The sequence below is a fragment of the Rhizophagus irregularis genome, chromosome 16, assembly GCF_026210795.1.
Source record: "Rhizophagus irregularis chromosome 16, complete sequence".
NCBI lineage: Eukaryota > Fungi > Glomeromycota > Glomeromycetes > Glomerales > Glomeraceae > Rhizophagus > Rhizophagus irregularis.
This window is the reverse complement of record NC_089444.1, coordinates 2,170,071-2,190,555: the sequence shown is the minus strand read 5'-3', so window position 1 is coordinate 2,190,555 and position 20,485 is coordinate 2,170,071. Positions and strand designations below refer to the sequence as shown.

At 26.6% G+C, this 20,485-nt stretch overlaps 6 protein-coding genes across 6 annotated transcripts; 3 read left to right on the top strand and 3 right to left on the bottom strand.

Moving 5' to 3' along the window:
* Positions 1-1,610: 1,610 nt before the first annotated feature.
* On the bottom strand, positions 1,611-2,638 carry OCT59_008252 (uncharacterized protein; the record flags this gene model as incomplete). Its single annotated transcript, XM_025327784.1, has 3 exons — positions 1,611-2,001; positions 2,169-2,460; positions 2,575-2,638. 3 exons carry the CDS (start codon positions 2,636-2,638, stop codon positions 1,611-1,613), a joined length of 747 nt encoding a protein of 248 aa, XP_025169554.1.
* A 4,574-nt stretch (positions 2,639-7,212) lies between these two features.
* OCT59_008251 (uncharacterized protein) lies at positions 7,213-7,431 on the top strand (the record flags this gene model as incomplete). Its single annotated transcript, XM_025327783.2, has 1 exon — positions 7,213-7,431. One exon carries the CDS (start codon positions 7,213-7,215, stop codon positions 7,429-7,431), a length of 219 nt encoding a protein of 72 aa, XP_025169553.2.
* A 357-nt stretch (positions 7,432-7,788) lies between these two features.
* Positions 7,789-8,025, top strand: OCT59_008250 (uncharacterized protein; the record flags this gene model as incomplete). Its single annotated transcript, XM_066142329.1, has 1 exon — positions 7,789-8,025. One exon carries the CDS (start codon positions 7,789-7,791, stop codon positions 8,023-8,025), a length of 237 nt encoding a protein of 78 aa, XP_065999220.1.
* Positions 8,026-14,534: 6,509 nt separating this feature from the next.
* Positions 14,535-17,367, bottom strand: OCT59_008249 (uncharacterized protein; the record flags this gene model as incomplete). The annotated part of the gene is made up of 15 exons (XM_025321195.2): positions 14,535-14,737; positions 14,818-15,004; positions 15,078-15,193; positions 15,268-15,329; positions 15,390-15,420; positions 15,494-15,585; positions 15,670-15,686; positions 15,776-15,877; positions 15,950-16,017; positions 16,083-16,149; positions 16,227-16,393; positions 16,463-16,655; positions 16,735-16,904; positions 16,976-17,093; positions 17,173-17,367. 15 exons carry the CDS (start codon positions 17,365-17,367, stop codon positions 14,535-14,537), a joined length of 1,788 nt encoding a protein of 595 aa, XP_025169552.1.
* Positions 17,368-17,525: 158 nt separating this feature from the next.
* On the top strand, positions 17,526-18,972 carry OCT59_008248 (uncharacterized protein; the record flags this gene model as incomplete). The annotated part of the gene is made up of 2 exons (XM_025308765.2): positions 17,526-17,995; positions 18,063-18,972. The coding sequence occupies 2 exons, from the start codon at positions 17,526-17,528 to the stop codon at positions 18,541-18,543; spliced, it is 951 nt and encodes a 316-aa protein (XP_025169551.2). The 3' UTR covers positions 18,544-18,972.
* On the bottom strand, positions 18,595-20,279 carry OCT59_008247 (uncharacterized protein). The gene is made up of 6 exons (XM_025327782.2): positions 20,142-20,279; positions 19,964-20,024; positions 19,490-19,887; positions 19,318-19,417; positions 18,994-19,254; positions 18,595-18,912 (listed from the first exon to the last, which is right to left on the bottom strand). The coding sequence occupies exons 1-6, from the start codon at positions 20,230-20,232 to the stop codon at positions 18,726-18,728; spliced, it is 1,098 nt and encodes a 365-aa protein (XP_025169550.1). The 5' UTR covers positions 20,233-20,279; the 3' UTR covers positions 18,595-18,725.
* Positions 20,280-20,485: the final 206 nt, after the last annotated feature.

Genomic DNA, 20,485 nt, shown 5'->3' with positions numbered 1-20,485 from the left:
AAGGATCTTATAATAACAAATAAAATTATTCAACAAATTATTTCTAAAAGAAATAAATTTGGAGTAGCATTTTCAACTGCAAAAACTGCAATTAATATTGCATTAGAAACTGAATGTTATAATAAATTAGTAAAATTATTAAGAGATTTTATTTCAACTAAATAAAGAAGTTAAAATGCAATTGGTTTAAAAAATAATATGGAAGTAAAAAATATTGAACATGATGAAAATTAAAATAATATACTTCCTTTATAATAACAACTAATTGATATAACAGCAGATTCTTATGTTACTAAAATTTGGAAAGCTTCTTGTAAAAAAAGAGTAAAGAGTAGTATTGAAGTGATGGGAAGAAAAAAGGTAATGCTTGAAACTTTAAATCATGTTAATGTACAAGAAACTAATGATAGTGAAGGAACATTAAAGTCACAATGAAAATGTTTGTTATGCAAAAAACCAGAATATTATCAAAAGAAATGTTCAAATATAAGAGAGTAAAACAGTAAGTGCAAAGTTAATGTAATGATAAGATGCAGTGCATAATATATATAAGTTTATTAGATCATTTGATTATCCAATAATTGATAAAGTAATATATAAACATGAGTATCGAAACTTCTAAGACTAAATAAATTTTAGTATTTTTTTCATTAGTTTCATATTTATCTTCTGATTGATCAACATTTTAATATATTTTAACTCTTTTTCTTCTTTTTTTCCACCTATTTTTAGTATTATCTAATTTATTATTAGCAATATTAGCATTTTCTTATTCAATTATTTGTAATTTAAGATTATTAATCTCAATTTGAAAAATCATTATTTTCTTTACTGATATCCAACTATATGAATGTAATTGAGTATAGTCTTTTTGCAAAAATCATATATTTTGTCTTTAATCTTTTTTAATTCTAGTTATTTATCTTTATAAATAAGTATTTTTATTATAAAATTGGCTATAATCTAAAAAAAGTAAACTATTTAAACCATTTGATAAAATACATTAAGAGGCATATTTATTATTATCATATCTATATATTAACATTTCAAATGGATCAATAAAACTATATCTTGTTTAATTCTCTGCTCAATTCTTGTAATAATAAAGATTTCTTGTACAATGTTTGTTGTAAAAATTTCATACTCAATTCTTATAATTAAAAGTTTCAATATGTTTAAAGGGACTTTTCAAAATGTATGTATTTAAATCTTTATTTTATAAAATTTGAATAGGAGTAAAGATAGTTGAAGTATAACTATATGCTATTTTGACTACTATAATTTTTTTTTAAACGGTTTACTTTTATTAATGATTTTTCTTTATAATAACTAATATCTTATATACAGTATTTTGCTAAGGATTTATTACTTACTTTATTGGAATTAAAGAATCGTGAATCATCTAGTGTGTGGCAAAGAGCTGAGAAGGTATTTAAAGAAAAATGTGCTTTGGCTGATAGTTGAATAAGAACTAGAGTGGTTTGATAATGATTTTTTTTTCCTAGTATAAGCGGATATAATTTATTATTAAAAAAAATGTTACATTAAACTTGAGGTTTATTTATAAAATTATGTGAAGTTTGACTTCCAACAATTGTATCACCTATCACCTAATAATCATCTCCAATCCTGAATTCAATTCCTTTATATACTTTCCACCACCAGCTGTTTAATATAAATAAAAAAATTGCTTCTTGATCGCCAGTTTTTTTAATATCATCATATTCTTGTTCGAAATCAACAATTTCTTTTTTCCAAGGTTTACCAGACATAACATAATGTACATTTCTGACTGCTTTGTCTTCCCATGTGGAGGCGTGACAAGTTCTTAATACCCTTATAGCGTTATAAATATATGGTAATGGTACCCATTTTCCTTTAAAATATTTATTTAAAACATCTTGGTCTGGAAAACAAAGAGAATCAACATCAGGATGGTTATAAAGAAAATTCGATAAATCTTCAAATATTTGCTTTGATGGTGTTAAAACTAATAATCCGCTATTAAAATATCCTTTTAATTAAATAGGTGGTAGTGTATCTTCAGATTCTGGTTTAATTGGACCTAAAGTATATGAACAGCAAGATGGTATCCTAGTATATATAATAAATTTATATATGTAAATAAATTTTATCGGAAAATAAAATATACACATACACATACATACCAATCTTTTGGATAATTTTGTTTTTTTCTTGAATTACACGTACAAGCATTAACAGCACCCAAAAAATCCTTAGGTAAATTCATATTCATTAAATGATCAATATTTTTCATTACCAATATATCTGCATCCAAAAATACTACTCTATCATATCCTTCTATATCCCAAACTCTTAATTTTGTCCAACAATCTTGATAATGGTCCCAAATATATTCTTTAAGTTTATTAGTTGGATGAATTCTCTCTATTGCTTTTAGTTCACATCCTTCATTTTTGATTGATTCTAAATCTTCTGCTGTTAATGAAGTTTTTTCTTTGGGTTAATCTGTTGAAATATTAATAGATGTGTCTGGATGAAGAACTATTAAAAGATAAATGGTTTGCACGCATTTTAGGGAATGTGCTAAACACTGTAATCCTTTTAAATACGAATTTTCTGTTACTAAAGTTACCCAAGCTTTCTTTTCCGCCATATTTTTATTAATAGAAGAGAAAAAAATTTTTTTTACTAAAAAAAAAATCAATTCCTCATTTATACAGGTATTGATGCATTGTACCACAACATAAATAGCGATTATCTCATAAAAAATCAGTTAAACCCGCCGCAAAATAATTATACAATGCAACTAAATGCGCAAAGTTGTGGCTCTTCTTATTGGGCAAAGGTAGGTTAAGTGTCTTATGGTTTCAAACTGATAGTTATTATTACTACTAAAATTTAAATTATTATGGTTTATTAGAAACTATGTAATACAATTTTATCTCAAGGTTCGAGGAGTGGGAAAAAGGTGCAAATAAACTAGATCGCTTATTTATTAGTCTGGAGTATAGCGAAGGACTCTATATGTTCTAGCCGTAGTGATACAAAATATCCCGTTGTCCGTCCACTTGTTCTTTGAGTTGACGTTTAATTGGTTCTTATATTACACGAAATTATCTCGATCGGTTAATTGAATATGTGATTATCTACCTATATACTGATAAGCTCTGGACTACGTAACGGTTTACCGTTTCCCTAGTATTATGTTTTGTAAGGCAAGGATGAATGGAAATTGACATAAAATCACCAGATTACGACCATACAAAGTGTCCAGGATTTCATGGTACAATGACCCAAAAAAGTATGGTGCGATTTAGATAAAAGTATGATTTGATATAATTTTAATTCTGGCCAGATTTAGTGTAATTTTGGCCGGAGTTAATAATATTTTAATATCGCATATGATCAGTGTGGCTTTAAAAAAAAATGATCGATGGCAATAATTAAGAGATCTGCATGCTGCATTTCATAGAAAACTGTAGGCATTTTATAATTTTTTTGCATGTATTATTTTTCTTTATTGTAATAAATTACATGTATTACAGAAACAAGTAATTGCGCAAAATAATTTCTTTTATCGTTAAATTAAGGAGAAGATTTTCGTGATGAGATCATTTTCCCAAAAGCATATTCAATAATCAAGCGAAAAAATCAAACGAAAATTCTAATAAAATTTAAACCTGATCATTGATATATATTTACATCTGTATATTTCACAAAGTAATAATAAGGTAGGTTGGTTAATAGTTCAGATTAGCTTCTTGAAACATGTCATCATGATGTTAATCGATTTTCTCATCTCTTTTATATGTCCCAAAATAAAATAGATATATTACTCCTCTTGTTATATATCGATGTCCCTCCCTCTTTGATAGCATCATATGTTTTTCTCTTTATCTTGTAACTCACTTCTGAGATTTTTAAAAAAATCAATAAAGTTGATTTTCACGACGTGACCGCAAGGAATTACGAAGAATTACATGAGAGAAAAGACAAATTTTAATCTAAACTTTTATTGATGATTTATTATTCCGTATGAAATTAATCATACAAAAACTGATTTTCACAAATATTGTACCGATAAGTGTAATAAACTAACTAAAATCGTTTATAAATTACCCTTAATTTCTTTATAGATAGAAATATCATTTATATTTAAGAAAAAATTAGATTTAAAAAATTTATTTGACTATATTAACGTAATATATTGAAACCTTTTTTGCAGTTTGTCTTCTGCCCTTCTGAAACTTCTTGAAAGACTTGAGAAACAAAAAAAGGTTTACTTCTCATTATGGGAATGTTAGTAAATTTATATTTTTTCGTAATTGACCAAAAAGAATGTAACCACCAAAAATAGAAATCAAAAATTGAGTATCATCTCAAGAGTCAGAAGGTATATTTTTAATAATGAACGAATTTATAAAGGCAATATAAAGTACATTAATGATTGTTGTTTATTTAAATTTCGATAATTTATCACTTTTTGAATTTTTTTTTTCATAAATAAATAATAAATGTGGTTTAGGAAAATTTATTGGATCGAGTTATTTTTTGTTGATAAAAGTATAATTATTTTTTTAATGTCTTCATATTCTAATTCTACTACCTATTCCTCCTTTTCTATACTACATCTCAGATTCTTTTCCATTAAATGGAATTTTAACGCGTCTACAAAATTCTTGTACTAAATATTGTAATTGACTAGAGTAATCTTTTTTGACCACTTCAAGTGCTAGATTTCCAACTTTTTGACCTATGAAATCAGAAATTCTTGATCTACAAAACTATCACCACAGAAATTTCCTTTATGTATTTTATGTACAGTTATTTATCATCATCTATCGTTAAATCTACTGTGCTACTGCCACAATAATTGAAAAAATATAGTCACGTGATAGACGTATTATCTACAAACATTACTTACGCATCCGTTATGAATTTCAATTTATTACTTTATTGTATTTATAAGCAAAGCACATTCGCGCATAATTTTAACCAAATCAGTTGGAATTAATATATAAATATATAATAGGATTACAGAAATGCCTTATTCTTTATTTACATTAAAAAATTATAGAGATTGATAAATAAAATTTACCATCATAATCTGGCCAATGAGTTTTCAACGTATCTCTAATAAGTTTTGCTCATTTCTTCAAGATATTGAGATATAGCAACTTTATAACTTAAACCATCTGGTAAAGGAGGTTATCCTCCATTTTACTTAAATGAAATTTAAAATTTTCCACAGATTTTGTTCAAACAGATTGTTTTTCCTACTAGATTTTTCCACCAATGTAGGTAATTCACAAGATAAAAGTACAAGATTTCATTATACTTTAGAACTGTTGAAATTTTATAATAACCTGAATATTGTTTCCAATCATTATGTGCATAAAAAATTACAAACACTTTAAAATTTGTAGATAAAATTAATAACTTACAGAATAAGTTGTCCCAAAATCTATTAAGTTTTTTTAAATAAGATTATTATCTAAGTATCATCATTATTATAAAATTAATAATAAAATAAAAAAACAAAAAAAACCTATAACAACGATCACACAAATATTTTCTTTTGCGACTCTATAAATCTGATAAATTCTTTAAAAATTCTTTGAAAAAACCATCATAATTTAAAAACAAAGAATTTTATTATTGAGAAACGAAAAATTAGCTCACATTTCATAATGTCACACCAAATTGCATCATGATCCATTTATATATTACTTGATCTAAATACATATAAAAGTGTTATCATTCTGACGTAAGCTATAAACCTTTATATAGTCACCTAATCGGTTCTGCAAAAATTGGTGACTATATAGAGGCTTTTACTATGATGTGATTATACAAAGGTTTTTTTATATACTGATTATATTATTTGTACTTCCCAAAGGTGTGATTATATAGTGATCCGAATGTGATAAATATTATATCAATATTATCTTTTTCTTTCTATTTATTTTCCTGATAAGAAAATCATATTGTGTGAACATTAATAAATGATTTTAAATTTATATCTCATAATGGAGAAGGTAGTACATCTTCTGTTATTCGTAAAACAGCTTGTTTTTTTTTAAAAAAAAATAATTAATTAAAAAGCAATATAAAAATATAGTAAAATAATAAAATAATAAAAATAAAAAATCCAATAAAATTGTTATCGTTCTGACATTTTTGATCATAAGCTATTTGAAACTTTGTGATAAATATTATATTTTGAATGAGTACATATAAAGGGCATTGATTAAGGAATGAAAATCGGAAGTCAATGCGATGATAATCAGAATTAACTTTTGCTGATTTGACTGATCATTTGATTGCTTAATTAAATACTTAGCTGGCATATTTATTTATTTATTGGGTATCCTTATAAAATCATGTTATTTAATTTTCGCTTAATATTGTTAACGCATTGTGTCATTTACCAAATATTATTTAGCTTAATACCGACTGAAAATGCTACTATAGCTTAAATAAACTTTTAAAACGTGATCTTTGATGGTCTGTCACAATAAAATCATTATTAGGTAAATATTCAATATTATGATTTTAACCATCATTATATGATTGGTCATTGTGCTGCGTATACTTCTTATCCAATAACTATATAATATCTGCAAAAGCAAAAGCATACGCAACTAAGAAAGATATTATTGTTTTTATATACTGTATTGCAAAATATGTTCTTGTAATACAAATAATGGAGGTTGGGTACTCCTTATTTCCTTTTTTCAGTTTAATAAAATAATTCAAATCCAAAGAAAATAAAAATTTAAAAAATTTTATGAACATTAACCAATTTGTACCTGCAGAATGCAAAGGTACATCAGTTTTTTCATTATAAGAGTCACTTTCTTTTTTTCCTAAAAAGACTTATCATGTAATTTTGAATTATTTGATTATAACACTTATGCAGCAGTATAATAAAATGCAATACAATAACAAATCCATATTCTTTGCAAGGCTACTTACAATGAAAAATTTTAGCCTTGTATGTAAACATTAATAAATGAAAAATGGTTATAAATTTGTATCATATACAGAGAAGGTAATAAAACTCCTCTGTTATTCATAAAAATAGCTTATTTTTAATACAAAAATAAGTAATTGTTATAATTTATTTTTTAAAAAGAAGAAAAAATTAATTAAAAAATAATAAAAATATATATAATAGAATAATAAAATAATAAAAAATAAAAAATTTATACTTCCTAAGTTCTAATGGATTTTATTTCTATAGATATCAACAATAAAGATAATATTTACAATGTAATTAATAAAATTGAAATTAAAACTGATATCAATAACGAAAAAGATATCAATAATGAAAAAGATGTTAATATCAATAAACCATGTATCAATAAACCTATTATAGAAATATCGCCAAATGAAACATATCTTGTTACTTATAATCCAAAAGATTATTCAATCGTCGGTTGAATTGCTAAAGATAAAGAAAAGGAACAATTTACTGAAGATATAACTATCAAAATAAAAATACCAGATAATTGTTATATAGACTACATATGTATTTTTGATGATAAGAAACTTGTATGTATGGTTCACGAGGTAACAGATGTTATCCAAGTAAGTATTATTTATTTATTAGATTATATATATTATATATTTTATTTAATACAAAATCAATTATTAGATGAATCAACTCTGCAAAACAACATGGAATAATGGAGTCTAGATAGCATCATTAGGAAACATTCCTGTAAGGCCACCTGGTCTCTTCATAAAAGGAAAGAAAAAGAGAGATTTCAAGCAGCTCTCTATGACATTCCAGACTCAATGACAGCTGCTACATTATTTCACCAAAATCAAACCCATCTGACTTTATCAGCGATTAACAGTTTTAAAGCCTTTAAAGTTATTACAACAGAAGAAAAGAAACGCAAACTTGTAATTTATTTGGAAAAATGGGAAGATCTAAACAATCTTGTAGGTAAAACATATGAAATTGATGGCAAAACTTTAGATTGGTGCCACCACACTTTCCCACATAGGGATTGGAATCAATTCAATTGAAAATCGAATCTTGAGAATCAATTAAAGATTCGATTAATTGAATTTAAGATTCGATTTGACGATTTGATTTTCAATTTTGATTAATCAAATCTAAACCGAATCCCATTTGCGTCAGAGTCACGTGGAGTTACACAATTTCCAAAAAAGGAAATTTTGGCTCCCGGAAATTTCAGAAAATCATGAAATTTTGGTTACATGGATTTCCAAAAATGGAAATTTTATGATGATCATTTAATTCTGGCCAGAATTAATGAATTAAGATTTTAATGGAATAAATAGATAGTAATAGTGATATTTATATAGTATATATGTTTGATCATCATTTTTCAGCAATTTTGATAATTCCGATATTATTTTTTTTACCGTAACGTAATTTTAGAAACGACATGATTACTTTTATTGCGTCATAATATAAAAAAATTGATTTATTGAGATTCGATTTTTAGATTCGATTAATCGATTCTACAGATACGATTCGATTTTTGATTAATTCGATTTTGGTAGAATCGATTCCAATTCCTATTCCCATGCTTCACCAAGAAACTCAAGGCTGCATCAAGTATAAAAGATAAAACCAAGGTTTCTACCAACTTTTAGAAGAAGAATTCCAACCTCAAGGATAAAGCCACAGATACCAATAGGATTCTCCTGAATACTCAACTGCAGGATAATCGAGAAAAGAAGAAAGATAACTCAAAAGGCACTTCAAACCAGAACCGTAAATCTGAAGATAAAACAAGATCCCACCTACTATTAAGATATGTTACTGGTAGAAATTTTACTTTTATATGAAACCTTACCTTAACATTTACTTAAATTCTATTGGTTAATTAACTAAAAAGGAAAAAAATCCTAACAATGTGATATAAAATTTATTTTTATAGTAGGATTTTCAAAGAGTTTTATATGTAAACATTACCTTAGGCCACAGGGTGATCTATCTTAATAGTAGATGGGGTCCTGATAAAACTGACAAGGCTAAGAAGAGCCCTAGGATTTTCAAGAGAAATCTTTACAATGAAGTAATGGAATTAAAGGAGATGCTAAAGAAGCTGATAGACAGGATCTGAAATGGACGACCTACTTTCGGTCTATATATGAGGAGTTAGTTTCTTATCTTTTGCGAAGGATATAGTTTTAATTTTTATTTTTTAGATAGAAATTTTTATTTCTTTCAGAATTTTTAATTACTCTGATTAGTTAGTGTATGGATTTAGAATAGAGTTTTTCTACTTTTACTGCTAACTACTGATTCCTTTTTTTTAGCATGGTGTGTTAATTCATGGGATATATCTGTATGCAAGTAGACAACTTTTTCGATCGTTTAGGGTATTTTAGAGACCTAGTCTCCCCTTTGTATTGATATGTAGTGATTCCTTTGAGTATAATAAAAAAAAAAAATTAATTATTGTCAAACTTAAAAATAATTGATATTTGTCTTGATCAGGAAATTGAACTTGATTTAATCACAGGTAGTTTTAATGAATCATGTCATACTTTTAATCAGAAAGAGAAATATATTTTATATTGTAAATAGGACGTATATAGTATTCTTAATCATAGATTGCATAAAATCATTTGAATATTTTTTACAAAAATCAAAAATAAAAAATGGATATGTAAAAGAAATTACAAGATACTTGAATATTTTGAATTGATAAATAAAAATAGCGTTTTCACAACGTTATTTTCAATAATTTGAAGTAAAAATGTTGCAAAACATTTGTTTAATTAAAAAATAATATTTCACAACATTTTTTTTAATACTTTAATGTAAAAATATTATGCAAACATTATTTTTATATTAATTTAATTAAAAATAGCATTTTCATAACATTATTTTTAATAATTTAAAGTAAAAACATTGCGAAATATTTGTTTAATTAAAAAATAACGTTTTACAATTTTTTTTTAATACTTTAATGTAAAAATATTGCGCAAACATTATTTTACATTAATTTAATTAAAAATAGCGTTTTTGCAATGTTATTTTTAATAATTTAAAGTAAAAATATTGCGAAATGTTTTTACTTTAATTTAAAAATAAATTTAAAGAAAAAATGCGTTTTTTATGATAAAGCTCAAGCCAGCTCGAGCCTAGCTCAGCTCAAGTTAGGATTTTTATGGTTCAGCTTGGTTTGAATTGAGCTGAGCCAAGATTTTTTGTTGCTCAACTCATTTCAGGCTTGACTTAATGTAGATCTTCAAGTTGAGCCAAGTCAAACTATAGCTCAGCTCTGTAGAGTACTAATTTTAGATAGTTTTATAGTTTAATTTATTAATACGTGATTAGCATATGACTTAACATATAATTTATAATAATACAAATATTATAGAACATTGTAAAATATTGTAAAATATTGTAGAGCATTAGTGTTGCCTGCCGTAAATAGTTGTAAGTCTAAAAATCAAGTAATTATAATGGTTGTAAATCAGAATTATCATCTTTTAGTTAACCACAATAGCATAGTATTACAACCAAATTACAACTTATGTTTATAATATTACAACCCGCTTAGGTTGTAATTTGAAATATAATAATCAATACTTACGGCACGCAACCTTATAGAGCATTGTAAAATAATTTATAGTATCACAATAGTTTAGTGTTATGATAGTTTAGTGAAACATTAAAAATATATAAAAAGGCTGGGTTTTGACTTTTATTAGAACTTTTTTCACTATTAATAAAAGTAATATTAAAAGTTATTTTGAGTATAGTATATGCTCATAGTATACCTAAGATTTAATTAATATTAAATACAGTCAACCCTTGTTATAATGAACCTTAGGATCTAGACCTCAACTTCGCTATAAGATTATAGTAAAGATTTTAAGAGATTTGATTGGTTAATTCATTATAGTGTGAGGAAATTTATTATAGTTGTTTGAAAAATTCACTATATCAAGGATTCACTATATCAAGGTTTAACTGTAATAAAGATAAGGTATAGGAAATTATTTCAGTTTAATTATTTGATATAAAGTTTATTTAATATAAAGGAAATTATTGAAGTTTGAAAGTTAAATTTAAAGTTATAAAAGAAATAAAGAAATATCAAATTTAAACCAAGTATAATATTAAATTGAGTATTAGTTTTATCTGCTAATATGTGGCAGGTATGGTAATATCGGTAAGTGTTTTAAAAAGAAGAATAGGTTTTTTTATTTTTTTTTATTTAAAAACATTTATTAATGTTCTTTTACTTCTTTTTTTTTGTAAATTTCAGCCTAGAACTTGAAAATGGAGACTAGTAGGTATTTTTGAAGGGGAAGTAGGGGGGTTTTTTTTTGGTTTTTTTTATACAAAAACATTTATTAACATTCTTTTACTTCTTTTTTTTGTAGATTCTGACCTGGAACTTAGAAATGGAAATTAGTAAGTATTTTTAGAGAAGAGATAGGATTTTTTTGTTTTTTTATGTAAAACATTTATTAACATTCTTTTACTTCTTTTTTTTTGTAAATTTTTGGCCTGAAATTTAGAAATAAAGACTGGTAGATATTTCTAGAAGGGAAGTGGAGGTTTTTTGTATTTTTTTATGTAAAAACTTTTATTAATGATCTTTCACTACTTTTTTTTGTAGATTTTGACCTAAAACTTTGATTAATAGTATTAAGTTTGTCATTATTATCTGTGTTTAATTTAGTTTTTGGTGCAATTGTACCATTTCAGAAATTATAGTTTTATTATTTCTAATAAATAATAAATAAATAAATTTATTAAAAAATTTTTTTTGATTAAATTTATATTTATAAAAGCAGTGTATTTTTTATTAAATTATCATTTAAAGACATTAGAAAAAAATTTAATTATTAGTCAATTAGAATTGCAGAATTGCGGGTTACTAACTGCAATTTAACTCTAAAATCTGTAATATTGCAGATTTTGGAAATTATTTGTAAATCCATCCTTATCTATTAATAACCTTATTCTGTATAATTGGGTACTCTGCAAAAATAAATAATAGCCTAGTAAATGGTTTTTGTTTTAACAACTTTTGACTTATGTAAAATTTAAAACTATGATAAGTGAAATAAAATATATCAGAATTTTTGGAAAAGTATGTTAAAAACATTAACTGTTAAAATTACTATTAATATACAATATGTATTTATCTTTTATTTTATTATTTTAGTTAATTTTATTAACTTAAATATTAACTGATTCTTATTTAATATAATTTGTGACTTAAGACTTGAGAGCTATAAACAGAACCATATTCATTAACCTTATATATACAATAATTACAAGATTTATGTATTATATTCTATTATTACTACTAAGGTCAATGTATTCATATTTTTTTTTTTAATAAATTTTAAGAATATTATAAATAATTATTGTAATTGGTAAACTAATAAATTTTTGTAGTCTAAAATCAATTATCCACTTAAATTCATTATTAAAGTAAAATAATAAAGTTCAATTACCAAAAATCTTGTGCTAATGCCATTAGTAAAAATACTTTTAGTACTAATCAAATCCATAGTATGGTAATACAATCAACCCCCTTTGTAGTCACACTTCTTTGGATTAAAAAAAGAATATAATTATAAAAAAAGTTATATGTTGTGATTATAGAGAAGGTTTTTATAATATATTTAATAGTACATTGGAACCAAAATTAGTATACTTATAAAGGGAAATTTTATATAATATGATTATACAAGGGATAACTATATAGGAAAATTAACTGTACCAGGTACTTTTATCATTAAATTGATTAAAATCTGTTTTAAAAAGATTAAGTTCATTACTTTTATCACTAGTATTACTAATGGATGTAATAATTATTGGCATATTTTTAAAAATATAAATTTTGTTCTCACATAAATGGCTTAATCAATCCAGTATTTGGATGTTTGTGCTTTAAAATATTCTTTAAAATACTCTGATAATAATGAAATTGGCAGTTTTTGGAGAAAACCATTCTACTAATTAAGCACCTGGCAAGTAGTCTTCATTCCAAGAGTCTGTTGAGTCTGTTACTGTTTCAGTTACATAAGTAAGAAGCTAGTATTTAAGTGTCTGAGTTAATAAAAATTCCTTTGAGATGGATAATATCCAGTTGAAAAACTTCTCACAACTAAAACCAAACTTTTGTGCTTGGTTTACAAGCTCAGTAATCTCTTTTAAATGCAATATATTGTGCTAGAAACTTCTGTTTCATCTATATGAAATTTTAAATTTTTCAGCTAAAAATGAAATTATCTGTTATAGCAAAATTATCAGTAACAGCTCCTGTATAATAATAGTTCTTGTATCAAATTCAATAACAGATCCTGTGTCAAGTTCAGTAATGGATTCTGTATCAAAGTTGAAATTATTGGTAATGGTTTCTGTAAACAAAGAGTCTAAATTCAAAGCAATAAGCATGATATGAAAGTAAAGGATACAAAGTGCTATATTTTTTTTTTAAATGCCTATTACTTCATCTTATTTTGTGTTTTAGGATAAAATGTAAAACACTAACTCTATTTGTGGCCTTGCTTGGTGTATCACGAGAATACGAACTGTCCTCAAACAATTGAGGACAATAGCTTTTTTTATTTGTTCTGCGTATTTATATCAACTATTAAGTTACTACAAGACATCTAGGCGAAGTAAAATAGCAGTATAAATACTTTGTACCAATTTATCCACACACTTGATAATTCTCTTTTCCCTAAAAATCCACACCATAATCGTATTTCTGTTAATTCGAATAGGAATAGTGCGGCGTTTATAAAACCTGTACAACGTGTCTTTACTAATACTATATAGTTCCAACCATTTTCTGTATTGCTTTACTTCACTAGTAACGCAAATCACAGGGATTATTCGCGATCTTTTTTAGTAACCTTGATTTTAGTTGCTCAAAAATTTTTCTTTCATCGACTCATCACGAAAGTCATCGTACGAAGTTGTAGGAAGTGTTAGTAACTTAGTATTTTTTTTACTCGATTTCCATAATAACAAGTTGTTGTATATCGAATTTAAATATTAATAAAATATTTTTAATATTTGTTGTAGTAAAATCTCAAAAAAAAAGGTAAAAAAAATTTTAAAATTAATACCTACAAAAAGAAAACTATTCAAGAATCTTTGCAAATCATGAATCCTGTGAGCTACAGTACCCCGGGTATCTTGCATATTTTGGAGGGTTGACCCTGTACCCCTCATTATACAAATTTTACTATTAATAAAGGGCGTTTAAAACTTATAAAATAACTAGGGTATTGTTACACATAACACACCACAAAGATATTTAAATCAACGACTTCTTTTTTTTTGGGTGGGATACTATGGCCCGTGTTATATGGTACTTCAATATTTATTAAAAAGTTTCACCAATTTCACCAATCTAAACGTGAATAAAATATTTATGAAAGTGAAAAAATATTCTTAAGCTAAATCTACTCTAAATTTTTAGTTTAAATCAAACAAAAAAATATGTTGCCATCATAAACGTTTAAATAATAGTATACATCAATAGTAAAATGAAAATCAGCAGAATATAATTATATTACTCTTTTGCAGATGTAGATAAAAGAGGTTGAATCTTTGGTAGCTTCGAACGATTTCGTTTAATATGATCATCAGATTGACTTGAATTTTCGGAATCATCCGGTCCAGAATTATGGGAATCAAGCCCACGACCCCGAAGTCGAAAAACAATTTCATCTAATGTCAATTCAATTTGACAATGGTTTTTAATAATAGAAATTTCTGATAGGAAGTTAAGGATAAAACTGGTATTTATACCATTAAATTATATTAAACAATTTTCTTTAAATAAAAAAGGATACTTGGCCAAGTGGCCCTTTCACCCTTTAATGTAGCTTCTCTTATAGTTTCCGGAGTGGGATTGGAAAGAATCTTTAAGAAATCGGAGTGTGAAATATTGGGAACTATAGTAATATCTCCATAATAACGTTGTGACATAATAGATTGAACTTTATAAATTAGATTCTGCGCCACACCAAGTTCGCTCAACTATTAAAAACATTATATTAGTTGCAAAATTTACACTACATGAAGTAATATAGTAAATAGAGTTAACAGACACCTGATTCATTCTATGTTGTAATTCAGATATTGCTAAAAATAAAAGCCATCTTGCTAATCGGCTAACTGGAGATGGGATTAGGTTTTCTTGTAAAAATGGCACCACATGTGGATTCACTACAAAAAAGAAAAAATATTTATTATATCAACATCAATTGAAACCTTCCATATAAATCGAGAATCGATTTTACCTTGACACACAATAAAATGGTTTACGTTAAAAAGTTCGGAAAGTTTGTTCATTGGTAAATCACTAATAATAAAAATCATTAATTAATGAAATTGAAGATAAAATGATGAATGATGGACATACTTTTCTACTGATCCATCAATCCAGCGATGTCCTGTTCAAATAATTGATTTTATTAATTACGAACTTAATTAAAGCATACATGTATAATAAGAAAAAATATTTACCAGAAGGATTCCAAAGAAATTCTTTTCCGGATTTATCTTTTGCCATCAATGGAGCCGAGCTATAAACTAACGGAACGGAACATGATGCTGCACTAAAATAAACATATCGTGAATTTGCTTGATTACCTTTAAAAAGATAAAAATAAATACATGTATTATGGGTGCACTACACTTACACGGCTGACCAAATTAACTAATAAATTTAATTAAAATAAATTTAGCATAAAAAAAATGTGATTATATTAAAAATATTAATATCGTGCCATAAATTATGATACATACCACATTTGGAGCTGTCAAATAATTAAGAAGTCGTGGCATTTCATAAACTGTAGAAGAACTGACAGTTATATTTAAAATCCTTCGAGTGCGGTTATAAGCTTCCTAGTCGAGAGATTTAATATTCATTTTATTTTCAATTGTATTTGATGCAAAAATGAAAATATTGGCCCCCACCTGAAATGTCATATCAGGAATGTTACGACGCATGCATTCTCTTAAAATTTCTATGTCAAATAATACACCTAATAAAAAACATATTTAGTTTGAATGCTGAAATGTAATCGTTTAATTGAGAATGACTTATTACCTTGTTTAAGAACCCTTCGTAACCTTGCCAACCAAGTGTCCGGCTCTGCTGACTTTTCGAATACATCCTGAAATTTGTTTTATTGGGGAACACACTTAAAATAATTATTTTATTTTAATAAGAGCTAAAAAAAAATTTTCGTACCAAATTGAATTCATCAGAATCTAAAGCTCTTAATGTCATTGGTATCTCTTCATCTGTCTTTGTGCACAAAAGTGCAGCAATAATTGATCCGCTCGATGCTCCAGATATGATACGAGGTAAGAGTTTACACTCATGAAGACATTTAATTACTCCAAAATGAACAAGACCTGTCGATCGATTTGAAAAAGTGTTAGTTATCAAATAATGAAGTTAACATGATAAAATTTCATAGGTACCGAATGTAGCTCCTCCACTTAATAAAAGAGCTGTTCTTCCAAAAGATTGTCTTGTATTAGTGAAAAATTCTAATTTATCTTTGGTAGATATCTCTTCAGACTCTGTATCACAAATGATATTCATTTGTTTTACTACTTCATTAATATAAGTTTCGATCAATTTCTTAGTTCCGATATGGGTATATGCATATAACTAAAATCCATTGGAAAAGTCTAAGGGTTATTATACACAAATAATTAAGCAGTTAAAAAGCAATTTATACAATTTATACCTTTGGTTGACCCATGTCACCAAGATTTCTTGCTAGTGAAGTCCTTAATAAAAATATCATTTGTGATAAATCACCAGTATTACGGGCACTTTTTAATTGAGACCAACGTTTGTATAATAGTTCATGGTCGTAATCTGGTGATTTTATGTCATTTTTCCATTCATCCTTGCCTTACAAAACATAATAAAAATGAGCAATATTTTACATATTAACTTATTGAAAAGTTTGTTGGATAGAATACCTTCTAACTGATCTAGTTTATTTGCAGCTTCTGCCCACTCCTCATAATTATTTGCATTCTTTAAAAGGTGCTCAAAACGCGAGTTCGAACCTCGAGATAAAATTGTACTACATAGTTTCTAATAAACCATGATAATAATTTAGATTTTTAGTAGTAATAATAATTATCAGTTTGAAACCATAAGACATTTAACCTACCTTTGCCCAATAAGAAGAGACATCAAAAGCCACAGACTTAGCGCCTGAAATCAAGGAAGAAAATGTAGAAGCACGCGTGTTTTCTTGGTCGTTGTTGCCATTTTCGTAATCTTGAGATGATTCCGTAGGCACATAATCTTCGATAGTCTCTTCAGTCTCATTGAGTTGTGTTGTATAATTATTTTGCGGCACCATTGGCAAGATTTTAACTAATTTTTTATCAGTTCTAATGAGATAACTGATAATCGCTATTTATGTTTGTGATACAATGCATCAATACTTGTATAAATGAGGAATTGATTTTTTTTTCTACGATAGTAAAAAAAAATTTTTTCTTCTACTTAATAAAAAATATGGCGGAAAAGAAAGCTTGGGTAACTTTAGTAACAGAAAATTCGTATTTAAAAGGATTACAGTGTTTAGCACGTTCCCTGAAACGCGTGCAAACCGTTTATCCTTTGATAGTTCTTCATCCAGACACATCTATTAATATTTCAACGGGTCAACCCAAAGAAAAAACTTCATTAACAGCAGAAGATTTAGAATCAATCAAAAATGAAGGATGTGAACTAAAAGCAATAGAGAGAATTTATCCAACCAGTGAACCTAAAGAATATGTTTGGGACCATTTTCAAGATTCTTGGACAAAATTAAGAGTTTGGGATATTGAAGGATATGATAGAGTAGTATTTTTGGATGCAGATATGTTGGTAATGAAAAATATTGATCATTTAATGAATATGAATTTACCCAAGGATTTTTTGGGTGCTGTTAATGCTTGTACGTGTAATCCAAGAAAAAAACAAAATTATCCAAAAGATTGGTATGTATGTGTATATTTTATATTCCGATAAATTTATTTACATATATAAATTTATTATATATACTAGGATACCATCTAGCTGTTCATATACTTTAGGTCCAATTAAACCAGAATCTGAAGATACACCACCACCTGTTGAATTAAAAGGATATTTTAATAGCGGATTATTAGTTTTAACACCATCAAAGCAAATATTTGAAGATTTATCGAATTTTCATTATAACCATCCTGATGTTAATTCTCTTAGTTTTCCAGACCAAGATGTTTTAAATGAATGTTTTAAAGGAAAATGGGTACCATTATCATATACTTATAACGCTTTAAAGACATTAAGAACTTGTCACCCCTCCATATGGGAAGACAAAGCAGTCAGAAATGTACATTATATTATGTCTGATAAACCTTGGAAAAAAGAAATTGTTGATTTCGAACAAGAATATGATGATGTTAAAAAAACCGGCGATCAAGAGGCAATTTCTTTATTTATATTAAACAGCTGGTGGTGGAAAGTATATAAAGGAATTGAATTCAGGATTGGAGATGATTAATTAGGTGATAGGTGATACAATGACAATAGGTTTCTCCTCTCAAAATTGTCGGAAGTCAAACTTCACATAATTTTATAAATAAACCTCAAGTTTAATGTAATATTTTTTTTTTAATAATAAATTACATCCGCTTATACTAGGAGAAAAAAAAATCATTATCATCAAACCACTCTAATTCTTATTCAACTATCAGCCAAAGCACATTTTTCTTTAAATATCTTCTCAGCTCTTTGCCATACATTAGATGATTCACGATTCTTTAATTCCAATAAAGTAGGTAATAAATCCTTAGCAAAATAGTCACTCGCTTCTCTTGGTAATAAAGTTGGTAAATGATCAATTGAAATTACTTCAATAGGATGGGGATTACTGAGTATATATGAACAAAAAACAATATTAATTAAAATTATTAAAGTTATATTTTTATACAACAATTAATTGTTAACTTACGCTGTTTCAATAGATACAGTTGGCTTGTCGAAAGTTGTGTTGACATTATATACAGGAATAGGATTATTAGGATTTGTAGTATCACAACTAACATCTACGATAATTGAGAGTTGTCTTCCTTCATCAAGCATTTCTTTAGTAAGAAATGGTGGTATTTTTTGATTTAAATAAATGCAATTAACAAAAATATCACATTCAAGAATTTCTTTAAACGGTCCTCCTTTCTTAGTTTCTTCAATATCCCATTTAATGATATTTTCCCTAGGAATAAAAAAAAAAACTTTAAAATTTGGTAATATTTATAAATAATGTTTTAAGACTTACTCTGTAATACCCGCTTTACGAGCACAATCAACAGCCCCGCTACCACATCTACCTAATGCTCCCATAACCATAATACGTGGCTGTCTTCCATGAACAGCAACTATAAAATAAAATAAAATAATTAGACATCTGACTTTCTTATGAACATTCTAGGAGATTAAAACATTAATACCTGCACCATCTAAACGGTTTTGGATATATTTAATCAATACATTTTCATCAGGATAAGGTTCGACCTTAGAAAATTCTTGCGTAGGATGTAATTGTTGATTCGTCCAAACATCAAGGCCAAGAGCTGTTCCGGCAAATCCTGCATGATAGCCAAATGCTGCAATACGACGACCTTTTTCATCTACTAAAAATTCTAAATCAAGTATAGTTCCATTTCCTTTAATGAATCTTTTCAAGATATCTTTCCATCCTCCTTGATTTTTATAGCAGTGAGCGAAAAAAATATGTTGATGCGAAAGCGGTGAATCATCATTTTCCGGTAATTCTTTAAGTCCAATAATATATGCGTCAGCTGGTGCATTTTTCCAAGTTAAAGTTGGTACAAGTGTACATCCCTTTCTAATAAAGGATTTTTTGTTATTAATCTATATATATATATATATATATTTTCTTTCTTTGAAAAAAAAGACATTACTGCTCGTATTCTTCATCATCGAATATTCGTTCTGAAGATCTTTCAACGGAAATATGAAAGCCTAATCAATGCATAATCATCAGACGAAATCTCGAACTGAACCCCAAAAGCTAGTCAAGCTTTGGACAACAACTTAAAAACAAAATCATTCTTTCTATTAAAAAAAATTATATTGTACCATTTTCAAGCAATACTTTACAAGCTGAAGGTGTTAAAGCCGCTCGGTGTTCATTTAATTTTGTTTCCGCTCGTAACCATAAATGTACCATTTTTTTTTTTCTTTTTTCTTTATTAAAAATCGAAAATTAAAAAATTTTTTTTTTATAGTAAATTCCGAGATTAGGTTTAAATAGGAAAATTTTTTATAGATTATCATTATCTATATAATCAATTTCATTTTTTACAAATGAAAATGAAAAACAAAAAATGGATATTTCAAACGTACAATCGCGGTTCAAATTTAAAGTTACAATGAACTTCATGATGAATAGATAAATTGCCAGATTGCAGTCTTGCTTTTTT